Source organism: Athene cunicularia, assembly GCF_003259725.1.
Source record: "Athene cunicularia isolate RWA chromosome 19 unlocalized genomic scaffold, athCun1 chr19_part1, whole genome shotgun sequence".
NCBI lineage: Eukaryota > Metazoa > Chordata > Aves > Strigiformes > Strigidae > Athene > Athene cunicularia.
Genome location: NW_020799124.1, coordinates 4,507,079 through 4,533,241, shown reverse-complemented (window position 1 = coordinate 4,533,241; position 26,163 = coordinate 4,507,079). Strand labels below are relative to the sequence as shown.

At 39.6% G+C, this 26,163-nt stretch overlaps 2 protein-coding genes across 6 annotated transcripts in view; one reads left to right on the top strand and one right to left on the bottom strand.

The window, feature by feature from the left end:
* Positions 1-6: 6 nt before the first annotated feature.
* Positions 7-5,914, top strand: TTC19 (tetratricopeptide repeat domain 19). Of its 3 annotated transcripts, none has more exons than XM_026861521.1 (8): positions 7-176; positions 695-733; positions 1,278-1,334; positions 1,594-1,655; positions 2,217-2,311; positions 2,514-2,668; positions 2,972-3,134; positions 3,663-5,914. In XM_026861521.1, the coding sequence occupies exons 1-8, from the start codon at positions 75-77 to the stop codon at positions 3,791-3,793; spliced, it is 804 nt and encodes a 267-aa protein (XP_026717322.1). In that variant the 5' UTR covers positions 7-74; the 3' UTR covers positions 3,794-5,914. The 3 variants fall into 3 exon arrangements, with proteins under 3 accessions (XP_026717322.1, XP_026717321.1, XP_026717324.1); XM_026861520.1 differs by having other exon boundaries at positions 3,660-5,914; XM_026861523.1 differs by lacking the exon at positions 7-176 and adding an exon at positions 223-273 and having other exon boundaries at positions 647-733; positions 3,660-5,914.
* A 1,899-nt stretch (positions 5,915-7,813) lies between these two features.
* Positions 7,814-26,163, bottom strand: part of NCOR1 (nuclear receptor corepressor 1) — a 70,497-nt gene continuing 52,147 nt past the window's right edge. For all 3 annotated transcript variants that reach the window (XM_026861517.1, XM_026861518.1, XM_026861519.1), the window contains 21 exons: positions 25,746-25,843; positions 24,784-24,952; positions 24,079-24,219; positions 22,609-22,692; positions 21,821-22,077; positions 21,101-21,461; positions 20,356-20,580; positions 19,390-19,599; positions 18,280-18,429; positions 17,564-17,737; positions 16,947-17,112; positions 16,180-16,676; positions 15,598-15,726; positions 14,887-15,044; positions 14,408-14,631; positions 13,836-13,973; positions 11,731-11,873; positions 10,371-10,424; positions 9,043-9,264; positions 8,298-8,480; positions 7,814-8,067 (listed from right to left, as the gene is read on the bottom strand). In XM_026861517.1, coding sequence (XP_026717318.1) covers positions 7,880-8,067; positions 8,298-8,480; positions 9,043-9,264; positions 10,371-10,424; positions 11,731-11,873; positions 13,836-13,973; positions 14,408-14,631; positions 14,887-15,044; positions 15,598-15,726; positions 16,180-16,676; positions 16,947-17,112; positions 17,564-17,737; positions 18,280-18,429; positions 19,390-19,599; positions 20,356-20,580; positions 21,101-21,461; positions 21,821-22,077; positions 22,609-22,692; positions 24,079-24,219; positions 24,784-24,952; positions 25,746-25,843 — 3,971 coding nt within the window. In that variant the 3' untranslated portion in view covers positions 7,814-7,879. The remainder of the gene's footprint in view (positions 8,068-8,297; positions 8,481-9,042; positions 9,265-10,370; positions 10,425-11,730; positions 11,874-13,835; positions 13,974-14,407; positions 14,632-14,886; positions 15,045-15,597; positions 15,727-16,179; positions 16,677-16,946; positions 17,113-17,563; positions 17,738-18,279; positions 18,430-19,389; positions 19,600-20,355; positions 20,581-21,100; positions 21,462-21,820; positions 22,078-22,608; positions 22,693-24,078; positions 24,220-24,783; positions 24,953-25,745; positions 25,844-26,163) is intronic.

Below are 26,163 nucleotides of genomic sequence, written 5' to 3'. Positions count from 1 at the left end.
GGGGCCGGGAGCCCGTCAGGCCGGGGCTCTGGCGGGTGAGTGCCCCGCGGCTTTCCCCTCCGCAGCTCAGCGTCATGAAGGGCGAGCTGGGGGAGGCCGAGCGGGTTCTGCACCAAGCCCTGCGGCTGTCGCACCAGGCGGATAACAGGAAGGCCATCGTCTACACGTACAGCATGGTAAAGGCGGCGGGGGGGTGGCCTGGAGGGTGCAAGTGTCGTTTGCTGGGGTTGTGGTGGAGCGGCAGGTAGAAGGAAAAGCAGTTGTGTTGAGGCTAGTCACAGAATCATCTAGGTTGGAAAGGACCCTGGAGATCATCTAGTCCAACCGTTCGCCCAGCACAGCTCCCACCTACAGCAGATCCTTAAGCTCTAAATCCACCCTACTCTGGAACACCTCCAGGGATGGGGACTGCACCACCTCCCTGGGCAGCCCGCTCCAACGCCCAACAACCCATTCTGTAAAGAAATACTTCCTAATACCTAGTCTGAACTTTCCCTGGCGCAACTGGAGGCCATTCCCTCACGTCCTGTCGCTTTCTACTAGGCTAAAGAGGCTCAAACCCCGCTCTATGCAGCTTCCTTTCAGGTAGTTGTAGAGGGTGGTAAGGTCTCCCCTCAGCCTCCTCTTCTCCAGACAAAACAATCCCAGTCCCTGCAGCCTTCCTGGAGCTTCAGCAGTGTCTTGTCTTTTCCAGATGGCGAACGTGGCCTTCATGCAGGGACAGCTGGACAATGTGAGTAGCAGTTCTTTTTCCCCTCCAAATTTTAAGAGGCTGACATCTTCGGCAAGATCTTGAAGGTGTGGCATGCTGTGACAAGCTGCACAGTCAGAGTTGTGAAGCAGAGATCTCCCAGGAAGAACAATCTGACCTGGGACTGCAGGCCCATAGAACACATGTTGCTAAGATGCTTTCGCAGTTTAAACTTTGAGCTCCAACATGGTGTGCAAGGGAAGAAACACTTCTCAGTGTCAAATGCCAGTATCAGCCATTTAGATGGCTGTTCTGAGGACATTCTGGAAAAGCCCTGAAGGCACACAGATGTGGTAAACTCAGGGCTGGTGTAGCAGTCCTAAAGCAAAACCTGAAAGGGAGCAGTAGTTGGCAGTTCCACTGGGCTCTGCTTAGCCTTTCGCTTCTAACTGGTCTTGACATATGACATAAATGACACAAATTATCAGTTGGGTTTTTCACAGTAGTCTGTCTCTGTAAAGGGTAGTTTAAGTTTTTGGTTTAAGTGCCATCATTCTTCAGTATCTCTTCAAAATTCTCATTTCAGGCGGAAAAGCTCTACAAAGCAAGTATGAGCTATTTGCTTGCAGGGGACACAAAGGAGGTATGTTCTTTTGATGAAGGCTTTCAGCTGGAAGTATTAACAATTCTTTGGGCTAATTGTGCTGTAATATCTCCTACTGAAAACTGGCAACACTAGCTCTGAGCTTGCCAGCTTTTCAGGAACTTCCTTCAATGAGTGGCAGCTCTGGAGACAATCGGATGGGGATTTTTAAGGTGTAAACTTGTTCTCTTGACAAAGTAATGTTTCTGCTGGGGAGATGCAAGAAGAGTAACAGTTGTGTTGTATGTCTTCCTGGCAGGATGACAATGCAATCCTTGAGATGTCCCTCAAGCTGGCCAGTATCTATGCTGCTCAGAAACAGTGAGTTCCCTGCTAAAGGCATCTTCTGCTTTCATCTCATCTTCACAGTGGCAGTGGTGGCCAAGCAGAGGTTCTTTCCTCTAAAAATAGAGTGCCTGAGGAAGCTGGGATGTGACAAGATACCATCAGCGTCCCAGAGGCATGATATTTGCCTACCCACTGTCATGCAGCACAGTGATGGCTGTTAGGATCTGCCCAGCTTTGGGCAGTAGCCACCACAGAGGATGCAGCTCTTCAGTCTTAAATCACACCCTGCAGGAAAGGTGGCTTTCAAAGCAGTGGCTGAGAACTTGCAGCTTCATTTTTCAGTGGAGCATTGGGTTGCCTTTGCTGGCCTTATCTGGGGGGTGGGGGCCCTCTCCACCTCTTGGATCCCTTAGCCCATGGGTCAAGAGTAGGGTTGAGGGCATGATCAAGAAGAAAGCACTGAGGGCAAGAAGGATCAGATTGAGAGGAAAGGCTGTCTCACAGGGCCTCTGGAATGAGGGATTGAAGGTGTTCACATCTGTACCTTCAGGGATGGAAGCAGCCTTGCTTTGCTCAGTTGTTGCTACTTTGCAGGCACAAATTAGCCCTGGCTGGATACGAGTTCTGCATCCTGACCTTAGAAGAGAAGATTGCCAAGCAAAAGGACTTGCCTGAGGATGTCTTACCAGGTGGGACTGCCTTGTGTGCCAAAGGCTTCTCATTATTTTTTTTCTGTTTCCCTGTCTTTGATATTGCTTTTCATATTGCCTAAGCACCATCTTCATGTCAATCCATTATCTTCACAGCGCATGAGTTTCCTACTCGCGTAGGACGGGGAGACTCATGCTTGATCTTGTAGAAGTGATCACTTCCACTCCTCTCTATTTGCAGCTGAAGAAAAGGCCAACACCCGTCTCTTGCTTGGGATGAGCCTAGACTCCTATGCTCGCTATCTCCTAAATGTTAACCAGCTCCCAGTGGCCCAAAAAATGTATGAGAAGGCTCTGCAGATATCAAATGATGTTCAGGGAGAGACTCATCCACAGGTGATGTGTACAATGGTAATTGGACTATTAGGGAAAGAAAGGCTAATCTCCTAGGGAATGAGGCAGCTTTAAAAGCAGCTTTGCTGGCACCAGATGTACACAGCACTAAATTAGGTTCTGCTTTCCTGCCAGGAAGAATGAGCATGCTGATATATAAATAAAAGACACTTTCTTACTGAAAACTTCTCTACTTCTCTGGGAAATATTACTTTTACTAGCGTGACAAGGCTATGAATGTGATGCTCCTGCTGCCCCAGACTTCACAGGTCTTGTTCTGAGGGTTTCTTTTCTGTCCTGATGCAGACTGTGGTCCTGATGAATGATTTAGCAACTGTACTGGATGCTCAGGGGCACTATGATGAGGCATACTCCTATGTGAAGAGGGCAGCTGAGCTGGCAAAGGAGACTCAACACCCTGAGGAACACATGGTGCTGAACAACCTGGCAGCAATTCTGATGCACAAAGGTGGGTAAATAAATGTCCACCCTTTGTCACCACGCTTGTGCTGACTGTGGATACCTGTACTGGAGAATCAAACCACGGTGTTAGATATGTGCTGCCATTTTTAGTTTAAAGCAGGAGGTCTGCTAACTTTGTGTAGGCAATCTGTGTTGTGTTCAAATTGAATTCAGCTGCTGAGGGATCCTGGCCTAGATAAATGCAGTACCGGGGCATCTGACTCAAAAAGTTGCCAGGGGATCTTATTTCCCTTGTTCTGTATGTACAATAACTGATTCCAAAAGGACAGAAGACATGCTTGAGACTTGTTTCTGTGAGCTCTTAATACTGGAGCAGCACCTTGTCCCATCGTCATTGCTGCTGCCTACCTCTCATAGTTGGCACATGCTGGATGTTTTCTGAACCTCCCTAGTTCTTGATGTGTTCCAAGTAGTTCTTGCTTGTCCTTTGCACATGGTCATCTTCAGGAGGGGATTCTAAAAATGGCCAATATAACTAGGTAGCCATGCCAACTTTTTCCTCTTGCTACAGAAGACTTTCTGCAAGCAAAACAAGTGTACAAAGAAGCTCTCAAGCAGGCACAACAGAAGGGAGATGTTGCTTCTGTCCAGCATATCCAGGAAGAACTAGCTGAGCTGGCCAAGAGAAGAAAGGGCTCCAAATAAGTTTGGCCATGGAGTCTAACCTTGAGGAACCTGACAGCAGCAAGGGTTGGTCCATACAAGCAGCCTGGGATCAGTTTGGTGCAATTCTTCAGGGGAACAGCAAGGAGGAGTTGAAGGGCTGCTTAACAAGAAGGGCTGCTCTTGCCTAACAACTTAGCCCAAAATAAAGTTGTGAAATCTTAACTATGTAAATTGGTGGTGTAGTCTATGGTTAGAGTGACCTACTGTGCTAGTGGTTTAGCTTTGTCTTGACTGCCAGCACTGTGCAAGTCTAGCCTGGAATTAATAGTTGCAGTTAAGTCAGGGAGTACTACTTGTGCTACTCCTAACTATTCACAGAAGTATTCAGTTTCAAAACATGGCTATAGTAAAGCTAAGTCATGAAAAGGAAAACAGACAGGAATTAATTTCACTCTTTACAGGCTGGCTAGCACAACAAGGTCTACTTCTGTCAGTGCTACAGGTCAGCATTTCCCAGACTGTACCTGTACTGTGACGGAGCTGTAGCTCAATCTCCTTTTCAAACAGGTTGCTTGAAGATCAAGTGTTTTTCTTCAAAGCATTTAGCATCCAAAGATAGAACATGCCCTCTCAAGAGGAGGGGTGAGACCATGTTACCAAAACAGAGCTGTTGTCAGAAATAAAACACTCAGCTACCTTTCCCTAGTCAAGAGCACACTGAGTGCCAAAGCTGCTGCCCTCATTTCTTGGAACGGTCAGTGCTTAGAACACTGAGGCTTCCTCTTGGAAAAAGATGGTGTGTACAACCCATCAGGTTTGCAGGCTACATGCCTTCATGTGAATCTAGTACCAGCAGCCTGCTTATACAACAGAATTTAAGTTCTGCCCTGCAGGGAAGTCCAATGTTAAAGGAAAATTAAACCAGAAGTTACCCATATTTAGCCAGGATAGTAGAACTAACTGTAATTATGTCACCAACCAAGCATTGATTTAACTTCTCCTTTGTAAGAGCTTCTGCTGGTTGGTACAACCCTTAATATTAATTGCATCATTATCAAGTTTACTTACAGTAGTATTAGTAGCTTCAGTTCTGCTTAACTTTGAGCTAAGAAGAGGCGTGCAGGTTTTCTAGAGTAGATGTTCACTGAAGCTGGAAGAACTTTAGTTGCGTACACAGCTTCGTGCTCAGCAAGCTAGAAAGTGAAAGTGGCTGTTACAGGCATGCTTGTACTAACAGAAAGGCTCTAACACATTAGAGCCAATCTTTAAAGTTCTGGCGTTTGTTTTTTAAGTGGCAGACCTTGGACGCTCCAGTAGTGTTAACTGGGAAGCCTGCAGCACCCTTTAAGGGAAGTGTTTTGCCTGTAGCTTGATGCTGCAAAACAAGAGGGAGACACAGGAAAAGCAAATGGAGAACTGATCCCCTTTATTGATTGGTCTGAATCCAGAAGTCACTGTCTACTGAAGACATTGTGTGGAAAAAAAAAAAATAGAGTTTTATGATGCATGGGTTTTTCAAGTCTTAAATGATTTCATATAAGAATCACGAAACATATCAAGATGAAAGCATTGTGAAAGCGCTGATCAGAAATCAGTTAAAAATTTGTAGTAAACTACACTTTGTAAACAAGATTTACAAACACCTTCCTGTTTGAAACAGGTCAGATGTAGTTCCATACTTGAAGATTACTGGAATTGTGGTAAACCCTAATTTAGGCTCTGGAGAGGTTTTTACACTGGAGAAGTTAGAACTCTGCTAACAAACAAAAACGCAGCAACATTTTATGTGCAAATGCCACTCAAGCTGTGTCTTAGGAGGAAGTGACTATCCTACTGGGGGTATCTTGCTGCTGCAGCAGCAATAACATGGAAGCTTCGCAATGAACATGCTCTACTTACTGTACAGTTAGCAAAGACATTTGTCTGTACATGCCTCTTTCACGTTGTATTTGTTACGCTACGAAAGTGAGAAAAGTGAGTTTTAGAATGGAACTTAACTCTCCACTCCAAATTTCAATCTACCGAAAGGGCAGATCAACTTGTTTTTTTTCCAGTATATGTTGCTGTGGGAACAAAAAAGTTAAAATAAGACCACAGGTCTACAAACAGGATGAAAACTTCACTACTTTATCCTTCTGGCTTAAAGGATGGGAGAGTGAGAAAAAAAAAAAATCTTTCTTAGAGAAAAACTGCAAGACTGCCAACTCATCTACTGTTATGTAGTGTTTAAAAAAGTAGCAAAATAATCCCGTGTTTGCAACACAGTGTCAAGTTTTCAAATGAGTTCCTTTGGATTTTTTCTTTTCCACACTTGGGCGGGAAAAAGGCTTTCCTCTGAAGTACTCCAAGTAAATTTGCTATTGACAGATAGTTGTAGACTTCCTCCTCTTTGTAACTGGACCATTACAGTCCTTCCGTAAGATGTAGAGCTTACACAGCGTAAGGTTACACAACTGCATTCTACCTTCCATACAACATAATGCAAATACACTGTTAAATTAAAAAATATTTTGACTGGAAAATAACTTCAAGGCAAAGACTGTTCATCAATGAGATGCAAAAGCAGTTTGGAATCTGACAGACCATGCCACCCCCCAACTCAGTGCTATCTGTAAATCAGTCCTTCTACCCCAGAAGGTTTAAATTTACTTCCTGAGGTCAGTGCAGCAGAAAATAAGATGCTTTTGAAGATGGATGTCTGGACACCCTGTGATATCACTAACCAGATGTATGTATACATGAGCTACAAGCATATCATAGCAGGCATTGATAGATGAATGATTAAGGAGACTCTCCTAGTACCATATACAATTTAAAAATAAAAATAAAAATCATCCTAACAAGTATTGCACACTTTAGGAGTTAAGCCAAGCATTTGTAAGGACTTCCACCAAAAGCTTGCTTATAGGGACAGGGTGGGGCTTGGGATGAGGATGCAGACTTTAAAATAATTATTAAATAAAGATTTTTAAATCAGACTGGAGGAAGGTAAAAATCACAGTACCTATTCAAACAGGTTGTAACAGAAGCCAAATAGGTGACTCGTATGTTGCTCAATTATTCTAAAAAAGCATTTTGTTTTATTTAAACCTGGGATGTAGAGGTTTTTCTTCTTAAAGGATTTATCAACCCACCCAGAGCCTCTTTTCAGATAAGCCATTTGCTGTGGTTAAATATGACAGTAAAATTTAGTAGCCTGTTTTGACTGCACACAATGCAGAAACAGAAAACACTAAGATAGGCTTTTGGGGCACAGTTAAAATTCCCAGTGTGCATAACATTGAGGTATGCCTCCAGAAGCTGTTCTTTTTGTTTTTTTATCCTTTTAAAAATGAACCATAACATACCCATGCAATAATATTTCTGCAGTGTTGCTAAATAAAACCAACTGCACCAAAAATTTACAATGTGGCAGAATTTAAAATTCAAAGAAATATATCATCTTATTCCAGCGAACCGGACTATGTTAATGTACAGAATTCATTAAGGGGTCAGTCTTAAAAATCAACATTTTCACAAGAGCTTGAACACCACTGAGAAAGTGTGTCTAGGGGAAAAAAAAATATATATATAAAAGCACAATGCCTGCAAGAAGTGGCACGGCATTAAATGGGTAATAATGCTAGGCTGGTTGGGAGGCTAGGGTTATGGTTAGGCTAGGCTGGTAGGGAGGCTAGGGTTATGAAGAGTACTCTACGCTGGAGAAAATGCTTAAAAAAAAATTACAAAATGACCCCCAAAGTTTAGGCAATGATTTGAACATAAGTACACCAGATACTATAGCAAGGGAAAAAACACTGCAAAAAGTACTCTCTATTTACAGAAGAATGATTTAAAGACATTATGGTTTTTCTTTACAAATAGATGTAGAACAGGAATAGTCCACATTTTTAAAAACTCTTTACATATTTATCTTTAGTAAGTCAACCTTCTTGACCACGATCCTCCAACACACGGCTTGTGCAGAAGGCATTTAACGGACTCTCCATCAATTCTTCATTGTGTGGCCCTTGCTCTCATGGAAAGTCTCTGTGGGCACAAGTCAAAAATAGATTTCTCTTTTTGACCCGCAAATTAAAAAAAACAAACAAACAAAAACAACAAAGAAAAAAAAATCTGCATAGTTCAGTCATCACTGTCAGACAGAGTCTCGTATTGTGCTGAAAGCAGTGGTGCAGGCTCTCGCTCCCATATCCTGTTCTGTTGGTGAGTGGTTGCTTGGCTCATGGACGGTGGGGCACACGCAATGGATGTTGGCGGTGTACTGCTGAGCATCCTCATCGTCAACGGGTTGTAAGGAAACTGTGTTGAACCTGAATCAGAAAGAGTTTCTCCGAGTCAAAAACATGAGCTAAGAGATGGAGATCTGTATCAGAAAGTTTGTCTGGTTTTCATTGTGACAACTAGCAGCAAGGCTGTTTCAGAAAATCCTCATTCGCTGTAAACTTTTGACCAATATACCAATGTTACAGTATGTCTATATCTGACCTTTCTACAACTATCACATCTAGTTTGTTACGTTTGAAGGAAACCCATTTCTCACCTGTTGATGAAGGCCTATCTTCCCAGGCCCACACTGGAGTTTGTCTATGGTAGTCCCCTTCTGAATGTACAGACGAGACAGAAGAAGGTCTTTCGGTTCCCAAATATCCCTGCCCAGGAATCGGAGACTTAGACTTCCTACTATTTGACTTGCCGATTAGCTTCTGCTTGCTGACTCCCCCTCCTGGAAAGAGAAAGATTTTACAAAAATGTTACACTGCGTTTTAGCTTCTGTATGTTTGTTTCTAGAAATTATCATGTAGCAGCAAAATGGAAGTTTCACACTGGTGCCTTCTGGAATGCTGATTTACTACAATTAGTGTCTGCAGAGGCTAGTCTTCCAACACAGCACTGATAGAAAAATCTCTATTCTTATCACAACAGAAATATTTCCATTTTTAGGAAGAGAGATGTTTTCAGTTCAAGCCAGCTCCCACTCTCAAGTGTTCCTTATTGGTGATGTACTACACAAGCATTTTCATCAAACCACTGAGAAGCTCTGGGTATCTAACACACCCTGTTATCTCTTCCTCATTTCATCAGTGCTGTCATTCTCCAGGAAATACTGGCTAATGCTCCTGAAGTCACCCGCAACATTCTGAAAGCCAGGACCACTAGAGGGAATGGAAACACCATCTCTATCACTTCTGGAGGAAACACAGTGATTTTCAGTGACACCAAGCTTATTCAAACCCTTTTTTTTTTTCTTTAAGACCATGACACATTTAGGAGCTGCAATACCTCACCTGAATTTGGTGATGGATTAGCTTCTTCCCTACGTGTCTCATTAGCTGCTGATACTGCAGCATTGGAACTGCCAGGTGCTACTGCAATAGACTGCGACATTACAACTCCATGCTCCTCACTCTTGTCATCGAAGTTTCCCATCAATGCTTTTCTAATAATGTCTTCCAGACCCAGATTACTGGCAGGATCTGCAAAGGAATGACCCCTAGAACTGACTGCACCTGGGAGATAAAAGAAAACATACAGGGAAAAGTGGGAGGGGAGGCAAAAAACATATCTCAGAGAAATTACAAAGGGATACAGGAAAAGATTTTAGCAAGAGGCAGAAAAGTGGGGGAAAAAAAACAAAGATGAGAATTTTTTAAATGCAAAGCTACATGCTCCAAAGCAGCTCACAACGGCTACAAGTTAGACATGGCAGCAAACACTGAAGAGCTACGTCAGTAGTGTCACTAAACGTCAGACTCGTGGCAAGACAGCAACTTTTACTGTTTGTTTTGTTGGGTTTTTTTCCAAATAGCAAAGGAAGCTGAGCATGCTGATTGTGACAGCATATTAAGTAAAAACTGCAGCTATTACTCAGTTCTAAGAGAAGAGACCAGAAACATACTTCTCTCAATAATTCATACTAATTTGTTTTATGAAGTGTGATACGTGGCAAATATTTATTCCAAAAGCTTGTCTTTCATCTAAATTAATGGAGATCAGTACTTTCTCCATTTAAAAGAGAGAAACACTGTACCTGAAGGGGCAGTGACTGGCCAAAATCATGTAAAGTCAGTCTGTGGTACAACTCAAGATTCAGATACAGCAATTCTTATCTCCCACATTTCAGTTCAATTCTCTGCCTCACTTGCCTCTAACTCAGTAAAATTATAGATTATATTTAATTTCCTCATCTCACAGAAAACTAGTGGGTTTTAGTATGTATTTATCATAGCAAAAAAAAAAATCAGTATTTTAAATACCCCAGTTTATAAATTAAATTGTATTTGATAAACTAAGCTCAAGTTTTGTTGAACTACATTATATTTAAATTTTGTTTAAGTGAGATGCTAACCAATTTAATGCCTTCTACCTGTGTGTCAGATTTGCAGGGGACACAGAAATAAATAGTTCTTGCTCAAGTTTCCATTTAAGTATTTTCTGAAACATCCTTTTGCTTTTCTCTGTGATATGGGAAACAAATGTTCATGTATGCTATTAGCTTTTAAATTTTCATCATCTTCCTCATTTACTGGACTCCCCAAAGCATATAAATGAAAGGTATAAGGTATTAGTTTACTTATTCAGAAACATACGTTGTTTCTTTTACTGAGAAACCTACCTGAGGTAGTGACTGCTGGCAAATTGAATATTTCAGTCCCTGGCTGAGCAGTTGCTGCAATTAAAACACAACATTTCATTTGAGTTTGTCACACTGATAATCACTGTAAGTGATCACTACTAGTCCTAATGCACAAGGTATAATTACTTTTGAACTATTTTCAATGTTCATTTTTTTCTTTCTCAGGCTTCCAAGATGAATGTACATCTGTGTCTTCTCAGGAAAATGATCCAGGGTAAAAGTATCTTATATGGTCACAGCTAATCTTCTTTTAAAGATGTTACTTCAGGAAGCAGACTGACTTTTTGAAATTTCATAATCTCTGTACTTTAAAATGCAAAATTGCACTTGATTTGCCAAATACATATTTTAACATATGAACCTTACAGACTGAGTATTTGTATGTATTAAAAAAAATAAGTGGGAACAACTTTGGAGTGGCTAAACACCACCCCCACCCCATTACCTACATTATGTCCAATTTGACAATAAAGATTTTAAACTGTAACACTGATATATATATAAATTAAAAGATAATTGGCAGCAATGGAAAGTGTGCTTGTATGCCAAGCACGCACATGAGGTTTTTAACAGAGAAAAAAAAACTATCGTGCACACAATGGGGATCCAATAAAAAGAATACTGCAACCCCTTCTGACACAGCCTTGTTTTTCAGAATCAGATTAATTTGTTGTTCAATGCAAGAGCATTCACTTCCAAATAAACACTATTAGGTACTGAGTTCACAAACAGCAGATCTCACTACTGATTATTTTGATACAAAGTTCTGTTAAGAATTCTAAGACAAAAACATAGTTCTAGTATCATATTCCACCATGTCAGTATCCATTACTGAAACTATATTAAAATATGTCTTTTTAACAGCCATAATCATAAAGGCCAAGAAAACACAAAGCATTCTTTTTCAAGACACCTTTCCAAAAAGGAAAATGTGTAATAGTTAACATTGATACAAAGCAACTACAGAAACAAGTTAACTAGAATAATTCAGGTTTTAACAACTCTCTTGTTATTTACATGGGGGTTTTTTTACATGTTTTTTTTTTTTACATGGTTTTTAGAAACCATTTCCATCTCTTAAATTAAGCATTAAAAAGTTTAAATGTGACAGTCCTACATACACTAGCATTAAAAAAAAAAAAAAGGAAAAAAAAAGGAAAAAATCAAACAATCTTCCAGTTCTTTGCTCATAAATTATTATATATGTGTTTTATATCCATAGGTTTATAATCATTCATATGTTATTTGAAACATATTTAGGTTAGGACATCTGTGGGTGGCAGTCATGTAAAGCTTAAGCTGGAAAAATATAGGGGAAAAAAAACCAAGTCCTGCATACCCATGTCAGAGTCACTTCCACCAGATGAGTTCAGCTTTCGAAATATCTCCTGTTTCTTGGATTTTACCATTGGTGAAGTGTTCTCAAGTTTGGTGAAAAACGAAGGCAGGTAGCTTATACTACCTGGAGAGCGAGAGTCAGTCCTGTCAAGACCAACATGTGTCAGAGAGAGAACATTTTTCAAGACGTACATTTAAATCTTTCCAAAAGCAGTCAGACAGAAACTGCCAACATGCATATAAGCTTTAAGACTCTTTCCTTCAGCCTATTTTTTGGGGACTAGACAAGACTCTCCGTTTTTTGGGGACTAGACTGACTCTCCAAGAACACCTGCTTTATCCAGGGATTCTACAGCTCACATAAAAAAAGACCATGTCATTGTCTGTGCTGGGAAGCGGGACAGAGATAACGCTCTTACAAATTATCTCAGGGGTGCCTACTTCTGCCTTGCAACCTGCAAGCTGGCTGAAGTTTGCACTGCAAATCAGTAGGTGACAAAAGGTTTAAGCTAGAAGCCCAAGTACTCACCCTAGCTGCTCCTGTTTACAATCATATTTTCACTCTTGTTCCCAGTATGCCACTAAAAAGGATGTAGTTCTTTTTAAGTCTGCTCACCCATCCTGTCACACATGGCCCAAAGCAAATAAGCTACTTCAAGCATTCTTAGAAACCAGGAAAAATAACCTTATGGACAAATCTGGCTCAAGAGCTGCCCAGTTAGTCATCCTTGCTCTATGGCACAAATTCAGTCCAGGATCCATATTCTGTATCATACCCTTTATCAGTTTTACATTCACAGTAGCTGGCACACTAACTGCACATAATTTCTGTCACATTAGTGTAAAAAAATTGCTGAAGTAAATGTCAAACTGACAAGGGGTGCATATTCTCTTCAGATCTTAAAATATGCAAATTTTAGGCTGTTTATAAAGATGATAAAAGTAGTAGTACCCCAATTATAGAATTTTTAAGAAAAAATAATAAAGTAAAGCATGAAAAAATTCAGGTGAAAGATCTAAGCTGATACCAGCATCATGAACAGCTTGCCCTATTTTCAAAAGTGGATAAAAATAATCAACTGGATGTTCACTGTGGCACTTAGAATACTTGAGTTTGTTTAAGCAGCAGCAATCTGGCAAATCAGCTTTAATTTATAAAACAAAACAAAACAACCCACCCCATACTTAAATTAAGAAACCATTTAACAATAAAGCAAAAAGAGATGAAGACTCTAGGTTTCCTAGGCCAAGATCCTTAAAATTCTAAAAAGTGCATCTTCCCCGCCACGTTGCTGAAAATCACATCTAGCTAACATCCATCATGGACTGTAACAACCCTGCCAGCAACTGCAGAATGGAGGGGGGAAAAAGCAAGGAAAAAAAAAAAAAAAAAGAATCAATTTCACCAGCATGAACCTTAAGTAAAGTACAAGGTGAGCATGCTGGGTGCTATTCCTTCTTCAGCAGGCAACAAGCACACGACAGAAGCACCCATTCCAACTTGCATCTGCCAGACGTTTGAAGACACCAGCACTGACACAGTCTGCCAGGGATCCCACGTAGTTTTATGTTGCAGATCTGGCAGACTGGCAAATAGCCCCGGGAAACTGGGCTGCCCATGCACGGACCTCCTGACACCCCCTTCGCACCTCCTGGCAATTAGGCTCCTTAGCTGAGTGATATTTCATGTGATAAGCTGCTCTAGAATCACAAGTGTTAGAAGCCTGGCTTCCTCCAAACTTCACCAGGACAGTATCCAGGAAGCCAATTAGCCACGAGAAGGCTGAATTATTTACTAAAAATTGTAAAAAATGGACCTTTCCCAAAAACCATCTCAGTTTCATAGAACTGGCACCCACAAGGAGTTTTATTATAAAGCTTTCTATCTAATATGACATAGAACACATTGCTTGCACCAAGAAACTTAAGACAGAACAGTTACAGATGACATTTCACTCAGGCTTCCCAAAGCATCTCCCAAGTTCTGTTAATCACTGTTGACCTTTTTGCACTAGCATCCAACTTGCCTGTGGTACCTTTAATAAAGATACTGTTTGCAGCACAAAGATCCAGAATAATGTTTTTAAAATTCAGGTTTGTACATACCTCTGTTCAGTAGGCTCAGTTCTTTGGGAAAGCAAAAGAACATTTTCCTGTTTCTCATGTACAACTGGTACCTGAGGCGGCGAGATCGGCTCATAGGGCTCTGAAGAGACATGACTCCTTTCTGGAGATTTTCCAGGTCTACATCCATAATTCAGAGACAAGTAAGTACTCTTAATGCATGTAAAGCAGTAGTTAACACATGTAATTGCATTCCTGTTGTTACATAACTTCTTATGTCTAGTTATATGTGTTACATGCTTTAGTATGCTTGGTGGTCTTAAAAAACCCAAGACTTTGAATTGTCCATAATGACTCTGATAAGGTCTATGTAATTAAACACCTTTACCCTCTTAAAGACTGGAAATTAAGCATAAGAAGTGAAGGGAAAAGTTATAAGCTATGCTATGGAGCCAAGCAATTGTCAAAAACAGTGCAAGACAAGATGTTGCCTAAAAATAAAAGACTAAATGATACCTCTACTTCTGATCTACATCAAGACTACTGCACCGTTTTTTATAAATATCATATTTGGGCATTAAATAAATTTGCAGTTAAACTGAATAATGCATTACCTTCCCCTGGACTTGTCAGACAGATTTTCAGGTGACACTCTAGCACCTGGCCGCTGGTGGTGGACAGACTGTGACTGTGACTCAGGGCTGTAGCGATTCGATGTCTTTGCCCGGGTAGAAACAGGTGTTGGAGCAGGGGTGGAATTCTGGAATGTAGTGGTGGGAGGCTGCAAAGAGGCCTGAGATGCTGCTTGGTTTCTAGCAAAGTCTTGTGTAATGATTTGCTGATTGTGGTCAAAAAAAAAACCACACAAAGAAGAGATCTTGGTCAGACATTGGCCAGAGCATACATATTCATGAATTAGATGGATATGAGACTGATTGCAACAAATGAGGTGATTATAAGTTCAGACACATTATTGTATAATATCGTTAAGTAAAACTAATAATTACAGAATTGGTATTATGTTCCAAAACGTGTGTTTTCATCATCAAAATTAAATTTTCACATCTAAAAAGACGCACGCAAATAAACCTACACAGATGTGATCAGCAAGGGTGATAAGTCGGTGTGTCCTGGGCACATGTGCCATCCCTTCTGCTTGGGAAGAGGGAGGTGGAGGTTGTTGGGGTGAGGGGGGTTCCTGTTGTGTCCTGTAGCGGTGAATCGGCCCCTCATATTGCCTGTTTGGGTCATCTAGTTGAAGAAGAAAAGGTCAGTCTGTTAAGACGTTATTACTGAAGCTTCAAGGTTTGGAAGTTCTATGCTTGCAAATTTAAAAGATTAGGTGTTTCTACAGTAGATTTTAGGCATTCTGTGTGATGAGCACCTTCATATATAGGCCCTATAATTTAGAATAGATAAATAAAGCTTCATTCCACAATGCAGGTGAATTTCAGCTCCTTTCTCACCTGCAAACTGTACTGTAATAGTTTAAGCTTTACTAATAGGTAAAAAATTGTGGGCATCAGCAACAATAGGCAGTAATTTTAAAGAAAATATTGAAAATAAAGTTCTTATTAAATCAACTACACTGTAATGTAAAGGAGCTCTGTTTAATGCCAAGTGTCAGTTCCAATACATTTGCTCTAGTTTTTCCACAGATCCACGCAACAACATACTTCCAACAGAAGTTTCTGAAAAGTTAAGAAAGGGACAAGCACTTAAAGACTCCCAATTCTGAGTTCATGGAGCTGGTAAATATAAGCAAGATAATTGTGAGAACATCTGCATATGTAGATAAACTTACTCTCTGCCTGGCTTGGTTTAGGTGTCTCTTGTTGATAGGGCTGTAGCTTTTCTTGAGCAGGTACAGGTGAATTTGCAGGGCTAATCACCTCAATGGCATCTCCAGGAGCCTCATACCGGTGGGAGGATACTGAATATCAAGCAAAGGTTATGGAATAAGGTGTAAATACCACAGAAAATTTTTGTTGCCTGCACATAGCAACAGTAGTGCTTCCATTAAAATGACACCAGTGAAATGAAAGTCGAAACACTGTATTTTTCTCATAACCATGGTGATACAAATACTGCCACAAAACAGTGTTCCAACGTAAACTAAATAATCTTATGTTTCCTGACTTCTGATAAGGATAGTCCTGTTATCCTGCATTTCGTGTTGTAGCATGGAATCCAAATAAAGCAAACAACTCTGATTTTGCAAGAATATTGCATCACTCTACGCAAAAACTGTATTTGTCTATGAAGTGTTTCTACAGTGCAGAGCTGAATATTTTATCATTAAACATCAGAACCATTTCATATCTTATTATTTCCCTAAAAGGCTAAGACAGACAGCAAAGAAGTAGATAGTTACTAAGATACGTACAACTACTGGAAGAATCTGAACTTTGAGAGCCCCTATCTCGTGCATCCTTGTCTGAAGCAATCTGTCGAGTGATGATCACATCTATGAAGTTAGCAGCAGTAATTGTGGTCTTTCCTCGAGTTCTCAGCTCTTCCTCGTACCTGGATTTAGGAGGAGGTCCTTTCTCTTTACCAGCCTCTGAATAGACTACTGATGAAGACTGTCCCTGTGGCTTGCCACCAGAAAAATTTGCAGATGTATAGGGGCACTGGACAGGCCTCTTTTCTACCTCCAGTGTCTTCTGTTCCATCTGCTGCTGTTCAGTAACCACAGCTGACCTGCGTCCCATATTCTCTTCTATCCTGGCTCCTTCGTGCTTGTTCTCTTTTGCTTTGGCAACTTCCATCTGAGGAGCAGAGGCTGCAGCATCTACTAGTGCTGCAAGGGCATCAGCAGCAGTATTGTAACGTGAAGCTGGCAACCCCTGAGTAATAGAGGGAGCTCCAGGGGTGAGCTGCCTGTTGGAAAACATTGAATATTCTGAATTAGATCACATGATAAAAAGAACTAGAGCTGTATCATGCACACAACAAAGCGAAGCTTTTGTGACACTAATTTGTATCCAAACTGGACTGGTGAAACCACACTGGATCATTTCCAATAAATCCAAGAGCAATCAGACAGTGGTATACCCTCATCTTGTAGTATTTTCCTCAGGCTAAATGAACCTTTTAACAAGCTCAAATATTAGAACACATATCTCTGCAACAGTAACTTATAAAACATACATGATACGTAGCTGAGCAGCAGGATCCAAAGGTGTGATTACACTTGTCCCATTGGTTCCTTGAAAAATACTAGGCCTTTGCTGCAGTATGTTTTCCTGGCTCCTAACTGAAGGGGATGGGGACCGAACATATCCATGACTGCCAGGTCTGCCAGGCTGCTCTGTACCTGCAGAACATAAGAGTGGAGGGGAACAAGCAAAAAATATATAAAGATCACTCTTACAACAACACAGAACTATGTATCGATGCTGTCTCCTCCATATCCTTTCCCAGTTGTCTCCACCACTCTGGATGTGACTCTATGTATTAAAGGTTTAAATGGTCACATTCTGTTTAAAATGCTCTAAATAACATGCAAGTTGTGCTAGTGATAACTGGGATTCACACCATTCCCTGGGTACTACATTGCTATGAGAGAAAGATCAAGAAGCCTGGTATTTGCTGAAGTTGCAGTTATGACCAGAACTGCTAGGTAACAGGAGCCTGCCTTAAGTGCAGACTAAAACCAAACTGTATAATGTGTTGTTAATAAGCTGCATGTTTCTAACAGTGGCTATAGATAATGAGCATGAACAGTCTACAAGAGAACTGATCCAAATGCAACAACATGTACTCACCTGGTCGAAGATAAAGTTCAGCAGGGACTGAAGCTATTCTCTCCCTCTCTCGTTCTCGCTCACGTTCCCGCTCTCGCTCACGTTCCCTCTCCCTTTCCCGCTCCTTCTCCCTCTCCCTTTCCCGTTCCCTTTCAGCATTTGCAGCTGCAGAAGCTGCCAGGTGTGTAGGGTGTCCTGGAAGGCCCACAAGATAAAATGAAGTAGCACAAAGAGATACTCAAGCATAATTTGATATAAACGCTTGCCAGTGTATTCTGCCATACATTTACAGCAGAATTTCCCAAATACATTTTAATTCCAGTCAAGATTATCTACTTAGCTAGGAAGACAAAAGCTTAATGTACAGTGACAGCAGAAGGCTCAACAGATTTTTACTATACACTTTCTATAAAGTTAGAAACTAGACAGCTTACAGACCCAAATTCTGCTCTTCAACACACGTCATATGAGGTTAGTGAAATCATAATCAAATGACCATAAATAAAGACCAGACAGAATGAGGCAAATTCTGAATTTGTCAGTGCTCCTTCAGCTGCTAATGTAAACTATAAAGGATATCATTAAAAAACCTTTGCTATCCAAGTGAGAAGTGCATGCAAAAAGCATTCACCTGAGAAAACATCAAAACGTGACATTACTGAAAGCTAACTAAAGATGGTCAATTATCTCAGCATGTCAGACAATTAGAGACGTCACCAAATCATAAGAGCTCTTACCTGGTGACAGAGAAGCAGGATTGTAAGGCCTGGGAGGGAACGTAAGCTGTGTACCAGGGATATACGTGATTCTCTCCATGGGTGGTGTGCTTGTTCCTCCAGGATGAGGCACTAAGATAGTGGGAGCCATATTGTTCAGGTCAATAATTCCTGTTAGGAGATGACACATGTAAGAATGACCATTCAAGGGCAGACCAATGGATTCATAACTATTCATTTTATTATTTTGTTCTAAGACTTTGCTCAACATTTCAGTGTGAAAGAGTTCTTCTAACTCATGCCCCATAAAGATCTCCATCACAGAAATATAAATCTCTCTATAGTGAACAAAGATGCAAAGAAGTTGCTTTGCTTTTTTGTAATGGCCTTATCTTCTAAAGCATTATATCTGAGTTTCGATGATTTATCAGTAGCTACAGTTTCTTTGCCATGATTCTTGCTTCTGATGTATCTGAATAAGTTACTAGTTCATTTGTTTTTATAAATGGTTCCTCATTTTTTTTACCTTTATGGTCTTACATTTAACTTGTCACGATTTCCATTTTCTTTGAGGAGTTAAACTTTTGTGAGATGTCTTTTTACTTTTAATAGCTCCTTCTTGCTGCTGTTAAATGTCCAGATTGATTTAGGCTTTTCCCCACCCTGCAACACGTCACACACATTTGCTAACTCTCTAACTCAACATCTAATCAACCACCACGTTTTTCACAAACCTTACCCCTTTAGCTGTTGCTTTTATTTTAATTTTGAAGAAGCTCTCATTTTGATATAATTCTCTTTTCTGAAGTTTGATGATGAGTTCAATATGCTTCTGAATATTAAGCTAGTATAAAAGCCTAGCTTCTTGAACACTAATAAGTCTTACAGCCTTCCCTTAATAATATTGATTACATACGTAGTTTTTCTTTATATCCACAAAAGCCAGTTAGATATTCGATAACTCATTCATAAACACATCTATACACATGCACTCATATGCACGCATGCCTGCATGCATGCATCCATCCATCCACATATATTTATAAGCAGCAACAAAACAAACTGATCCACCAAACCACACCACATATCCAAAACACACTTTAAAGAACGTCAGGAAAAACACAGGCATACCTCTTGCTCCTGCATACGGGAGAGCTAACGTTTGCTCTCTAGGAGATAATCCTCTTGTTACATCAGGACGTAAATTGACTTGCATCTGCTGTGAGGTAATGTAGTCATTTAGGATTGTCTGTCGTGTATTCTCCATGGCGTAAAGCTGATACTGACTTGGGTAGCCTGGGGTGGGTGAGAGCTGCCTTTGGAACAGGTAAGCAGCAGCAGCTGAGGGTGAAGGAGGGAAAAAAAACAAGACGACTTAGGAAGCAGCATGGGTGATATCAAATGAAAGTTTCAGAGGTTTATATAGCTTCAATGAGAAGTGCTATCAATTCCCTCCAGTCAGTGCCAAAAAAATTAAAATAGCATTCTAATACTGATGTTTTATTGAATTTATGCACTGTATGTGGACTGAAAAAACTAAATAATCCAGATTGGAGATACATATTAGAGAAGAGACTTGATTAAAAATATAAATCCTGAAGTTCTGAAGATGTGAAGGGCTGAAATACATAAAGAAGTTTAAAATATCTCAAAGATGATGGATAGGTTAAAAGGAAGTCTACTGTATTTCATTTCACCAGGGAAAATCTGATAATCCCTCAGTGAAAAGGAATCACAGTCCTGAAGAGAAGGGTTCTGATTACACTTTAATTCTATAGCATCTTCCACATTCCTTCTTTGCACAGCTTTCCTGAAAGCTTTTAATATACTTCTCAAATACTTATCTAAAAATACTGTCTGAATATTTTAGAAGCAACTTGGCAGATTCTGAAAGCAAGCTACAGGATTATACAATAATGTTTTATTAAGTTCTGTGGTTAGACGCTAAGCCTCTCACTAAACTGAAATCAAATCACAACAGTATATGCACATATAACCTCTTATAAATTATATTTTGCCATTGACAATTGCCTTTTAAAGGTATCTTTTCTATGCATCAAAACATACAATATTTCTGAACCTAAAACACATATTTACCAGGATCCAGAGCTCTGTGAAATGGCATAGCAGGATCTAAATGAGGAGGGAGGTGACTCCTATAAACTTCAGGAGTTGCTCCTCTGTGATGAGGGTCAAAAGGACTGTGAGTCACTACAGGATCAACCCCTGGGACTGGAGATTTTGCTGGCACGCTCTCCCTCTGTGTTGGAGTTAGTGTGTTTTTCCTTTCATGATTTGCTGGCTTCCCAGAAGATATTCCAGCTAGAAACAAGGAAAAACCCAAATTGGTAAAAAGCCAATTTTTCATAGAAAAGGCAGCTGTAAATATATACTGGTTCCCAAGGAATGTTCTAGAGGACCCTGCGATCTGATACAATAAATCACAATGAATATTTTATATCACCAACTATTGCTGGTGAAAAATCTAAATCCTAAGATTGCTTACACCTCACCGTATTATCCTTCCTCATCTAGATACCTCTTGTTCAGGAATAGCTTCTGCCCTTAAAACATTACCCTTGTAGGTAACACTTTCAACGTGATCCACAAACAAATGCAGATTGAGACTGAATTGTCTTCTCACCTCCTGTTACAATACAGGGGGGTTTAGTCTTCTTATTTCATTTAACAGCTTACAGCCTTCTAAAGTTCCTTCTAGCCACCCTCCAAATTGAGAAAAGTCATGAGAATAACAAAGTAGAACGAGTTACAGAAAACAGTTTAAAAGTTTAAAATTAAATTATTAAAACTTCTTGTCTTACTCTGGATAGGAATAACATACCCTCACTAACTCTATTCATCATAGGTGAACTCCTGGACATTGGACTCTGATAGTTCACAGGTGTCCTCCGAGCATTGGTATCATCGTAAATTCCAGGGCTCAGCTGTGATTTGGGAGTTTCATGAAGAGTTGACCTGAGAACAGAGGGACCAGAGCTGACTACTGATGTGTGACGGGAACGTACTGCATCCCCGGTCTTCACATCTTCATATTTTCCTCGCTCCACCACCTTCACGTTTTCTGGAACCATTTCCAGCTGAGGCATTCCACGGGGTAGCTTGCTTGGTCCAGTGATTAAAGATTTTACATTGTGTTTGATGGCAGACTGGCCAGAGTTGCTTTCATATTTTATGGGTGTGCCCTGAAAAGGAGAAAAAGATCAGGTAAGGTTCTTCTGCCAGTGTTTCACTCGTGCTAAAATCCTCACTTTGCTGCTATTGTAGTTCATTGCTTCTATCACATCAGCACAGAATACAACTGGATCTTAGTGACTCCTACTTGTCAGTTCTCTCACGTTTGCTTGTAAGTGTGTTCCCTACAGGTGAAGTGTCAGGATTTTTCTAAGACACAGAAAATATTTTTAAGCTTTTTAAGTTGGAAGCTTTTGTAAAACAAAACAGCCCCCCCCCCCTTGATTTGTCATTATTCAAATATCCTGAACTGATTCACTACTGAGTTTGTAAGCAATTGGATGAGTGCAGTAGTGCTGCTCCTATTTACCTGAGATATGGAGCCTTCTATGATTGGCCTGGTCGTCTGCACCATTTCAGGAGTCTTGCGACTCTCCTGACTTAATAGGTCCTGTCTTGGGATTTCATGGATGGAACGACCCATTTCTTTTATAGTAGTGACTCCATCATACGGTTTCCCCTTAGTGATGGCTCCTTCAAATGTCCTTATGGGAGGTGATTCCCTTTTAATCTGTTTAGGGTATTTTAAGCCTTCTTCAAAACTTTCAGCTGTTGCTCTTGGTGTGCCTTTTATAGAAAGAAAGAGTCTCATTACTGGTATTAATAATTACTAAGTCTTTTTTTTTTTTTCATAAACAGAGTAACTAACTACATGTCATAATGCTGGAAATTTGGTTTGCTATACTCAACGATACTATATTCTGACAACTAAAAGATCACCACAAAAATAATACTGAACAAATATTCAATATATTACTGAAAGCATCCCAAGTTATTTCAGATGCTGAATTAAAGGAAATAACATACATCTTCAGAGGTCTGGGGAATTGTTAGTGTTCATTAAAAAAAAAGTGCTCATTAGCAAGTATTTATATTTAAAGAGACTATTTTCCACAAAGAAATAAAATGCTGTGTTTACACACTAGCTTTATATACAGCATATCAGAAAGCTGCTGATTTATGCTCTGAAAACACGTTTAATAAAATAAACTCCACCTTTAAACACAGCTGCCATTGTTAATAACAGTTTTAAGGTTCAGAAATCCAGATTTTTGAGGATGTAATTAACGCTTGCTTTCTAAATTTGCAATACTTTACCTTGCATTATAGAGCCAGACAACACAGTTCTCTCTTTGAGTTCAGCATGTGGGCTACCCCTAGGCAGTGCGCGGCATATTAAACCTAAAATTAAAATGAACGTAATTTAGAGAATTAAACAAGTGTTCAAAAAAATAACCCCAAACAACAAAACCCCTCCTCCTCCTTTCTTACAGACATTACAGATAGTATCTGTATCACAGTGGTGCCCAGAGGGCAGAGCCTCAGTATGCTCGGCATTGTATCAACAAGTTACAAACACCATCCTGCCCTCAAAAAAAAAAAAAATCTTTCGTTTCAAGTATTTATGCTATTACATTGTTGCAAGTTTTAACATATTAGAAAACACAAGGTATTCTTTATAATTAAACTTAACTCTTGTCCCAAAAGCAGTTACTGCTTCTCTTAAACTCCAGTTTCTTTACTTAGTAAAGAAAGGTGTTCATGATGGGAAGTGGAAAAAAAAAAAGAAAAAAACACCCCAAAATATACCTCAGCATCCTCCAAATTAATCAAAGTTCATATTGAATCATCTGGCAAGAGCTAAATTTACTTTTCCTACAGTAGGAAGCTAAATCAAACCACCAAAGAACTCACAATTTTCCATAGTTTGAGGACAGAAAATGTGCCAGTGATGAGATACAACATAAAAGTATCAGAGCAGCTTCTCATATGCCAAGAGCCCCAAAATAAGCCAAATGCATCAGCAACTTAAAGGCAACACTGAATTTCTATATACAGTCCATAAGCATTCTTATGGTTCCATCTGATGAAAATATACACAAAATAGTCTTTAAGGGCTACCCAAAGATGGAACAAAACTCACTCAAGGAGTAAGACTTCATAGTTTAGGCATGAAACATTTTCTTGCATTTGTATTTTTAAAAAACAATGAGAGAAATTATATAACGGCCTGACTTGACCTTTGCAGGCTCACTTTGATTACAGTTTATTAAATCAAAATAATACTAGGGATGCCCTGAAGCAGGATACAGCAGCTGCGCAAGTTTTCTGCTTGGCATAATCAAAGAGGTTTTTACTGCAGGAATGCAAAAGGTCACACTAATACGTTACCAAGTTACTATGCCATTGCTGAGACCAGTATTTAACTAATGGGTGTGACCACGGAGTCCTAGTAGTGTGACTCAGAGTTGTTTCAGCTCTGTGACAACCTGCAGGGACTGTGAAGAGTCAGTTACATGTGTCAGACCTACTGAGAGGAGTACGTGCACCTGAATTACCTGCAGTTACAGTAACACACCAGCAAACAAACCGGAAAACTGGTGTCTACTCCAGTCATACTTGCAGCGTGCTTTAATATACTGGTTATTACATAGATTTGGCTAGTTGTGTAAGACTTAAATCTAAATTTCTCATTCAGTCTGCTCCACAAAATAAATCTAAACACTCTTACATCGATGCAAAAGGTTTGGATAAAACACATAACACCCTGAAAGCAGCTATTTTTACCTTCCAATGGTGCAGAGACTGGAGACTCCCTCATTGACATTCCTTGCTTTATATTTCCTTCCATGGTATCATAACTTCTCTTTAAACCAATTTCATGAGCAGTTCTTGGACTCCTCGTTCCTTCACGAACATTTTTAATAGCTGGCAAAATATACAAGAGCATGATTAGGAAATGCAGACAATAAAAAAGAGACACATGAGCATTCCATTTAGTGAGACCTCGGGTCATTAATACTTCAACAACACTTAATACTTAACTTCAATACTGTAACATTAAATCTCAACCTTAGAAAGACCTTTTACGGTTTGTTGAAAAATATATTTGTTCAAACAGTTACTAAGTAATCATTATTTTGATTACATTTCAAACTTAAATGATACATTTCTTTTAATACAGATCTTTTTGAACTTGGTGGTTTAACTCTTCAAAATAAAAATATTCCATGACAAATTGGAAATAAAGGGTACAGAAATTCAGTAGTTTAACAATATTTTACTGAGTACAGGGAGACTCTTCAGAACACAGGCACAAATTCTGGATCACTTCAATTCTTATACCCTCAAAAACACAGGCACGTCAATGCTTCCCTCAAATGGCACCCCAGTGACTGAAGTTTATACCTATTCACTTGAAAGCAAATATACTTTATCTACAGAACCTGCTGCAGCCTTGACTTTGATCAGGTAGAATATACAAATACTTACTATCGTAAGATAAAATATGCCCACTTTTGCCTTCATAAATAACATGGCCTTTGGCTGAAGCTTCCTCTCGGCACTTTTCTGGGCTACTGTCTTCTGTAGCCAGCCGGGTGATAGTTCCCTTCAATAACGCATCAGCTGCTATGCCAGACTGGGACAGAGCTGGTGTACCCTGCATTTAAATCCATCAAATATAATTCAGAACATGTGCATTTATTTAAGAGAACAGGGAGCAATGAAGGGGAAAAAAAACGAACGAAAACCCACAACAATTTTTACATCTAGAAAACCAATCACTGTATCAAGCAGTATGGCTTAAACTTTTGCCTGTATTATTAGACATTTACCCTAAATATTACTAAGATTATTTGTAGGCAATTCACTACCTTGTTTAAAAAACACAGGCAAAAGAATGTTACAAAAGTATTTCATGACCTCAAACATTTACCCTATAAAACCGTTTTGGGGAAAGTTAACCTATACTACATAATTAATGGTGCCATTAGGTTTTATTTCTATCCAAAGCAGTGAAACCTACCCTCCTCAAAGAAGAATTGTTACTATTGCTCTCCATAAACAGTAGCATTTTAAAAATTATTAAGACAAAATAGCTTAATTTACATCTTTACCTTTAAATAGCATCTGCACAAGTTTGGATTTTGTATTTGAACTCGGATGTGAGCTGTTTTCATGGACATTGCTACTAAGCCATCAGTTAGGTATACCAAAGGCTCTGGCAGTTTTATTTTAAAAGTTTAAAGACTCATATACATGAAGATGAAATCGTGGTAATGATGACTTCAGGAATAGTGGGATTTGACCATCTGATTGTATTAAAACTTCTTTTTTCAAGGCAGTTCCTACTCTGTGATATTCGTTTACTTTTTCAGACATGCAAACGCATTCACAGTGGTACCTTTAAATACAGTGTTTTGTGACAGCCTTCTCAGTAAGGGGAAGAATACCTGAGTTATAGAGCCTCTCAAAGAAGGAATGGTCTCTACAGAAACTTTATTGGTTGGAGTTCCTCGTGTTATACTTCCCTCCTGTATTGTTGTGGTACCTAGTTTGAAAATAATAAAACATCCTGATAAATAAGAGAATAAAAAAGTAGCTACTCTATTTGAAATAATTAAAAACTCGAGTGAGAACTGATAAGTTTACACTAAAATATTGGGAAAATTTCAGTTTAACAGCATGCATTTGAGGCAGACTATTTCCTCTTTTAACAGTCTTTCACAGACTAAAAGTCTTACAGCATTAATCTATGGTATTTAGTTTCTTCTGATGTATTTGGACACTTCTCTGTGTATGCTCTAGTGAAAAACTTAATTTTGAAATTGGCATGCCTTGAAACAAATGTTTTTAAATGAGACATGCAGA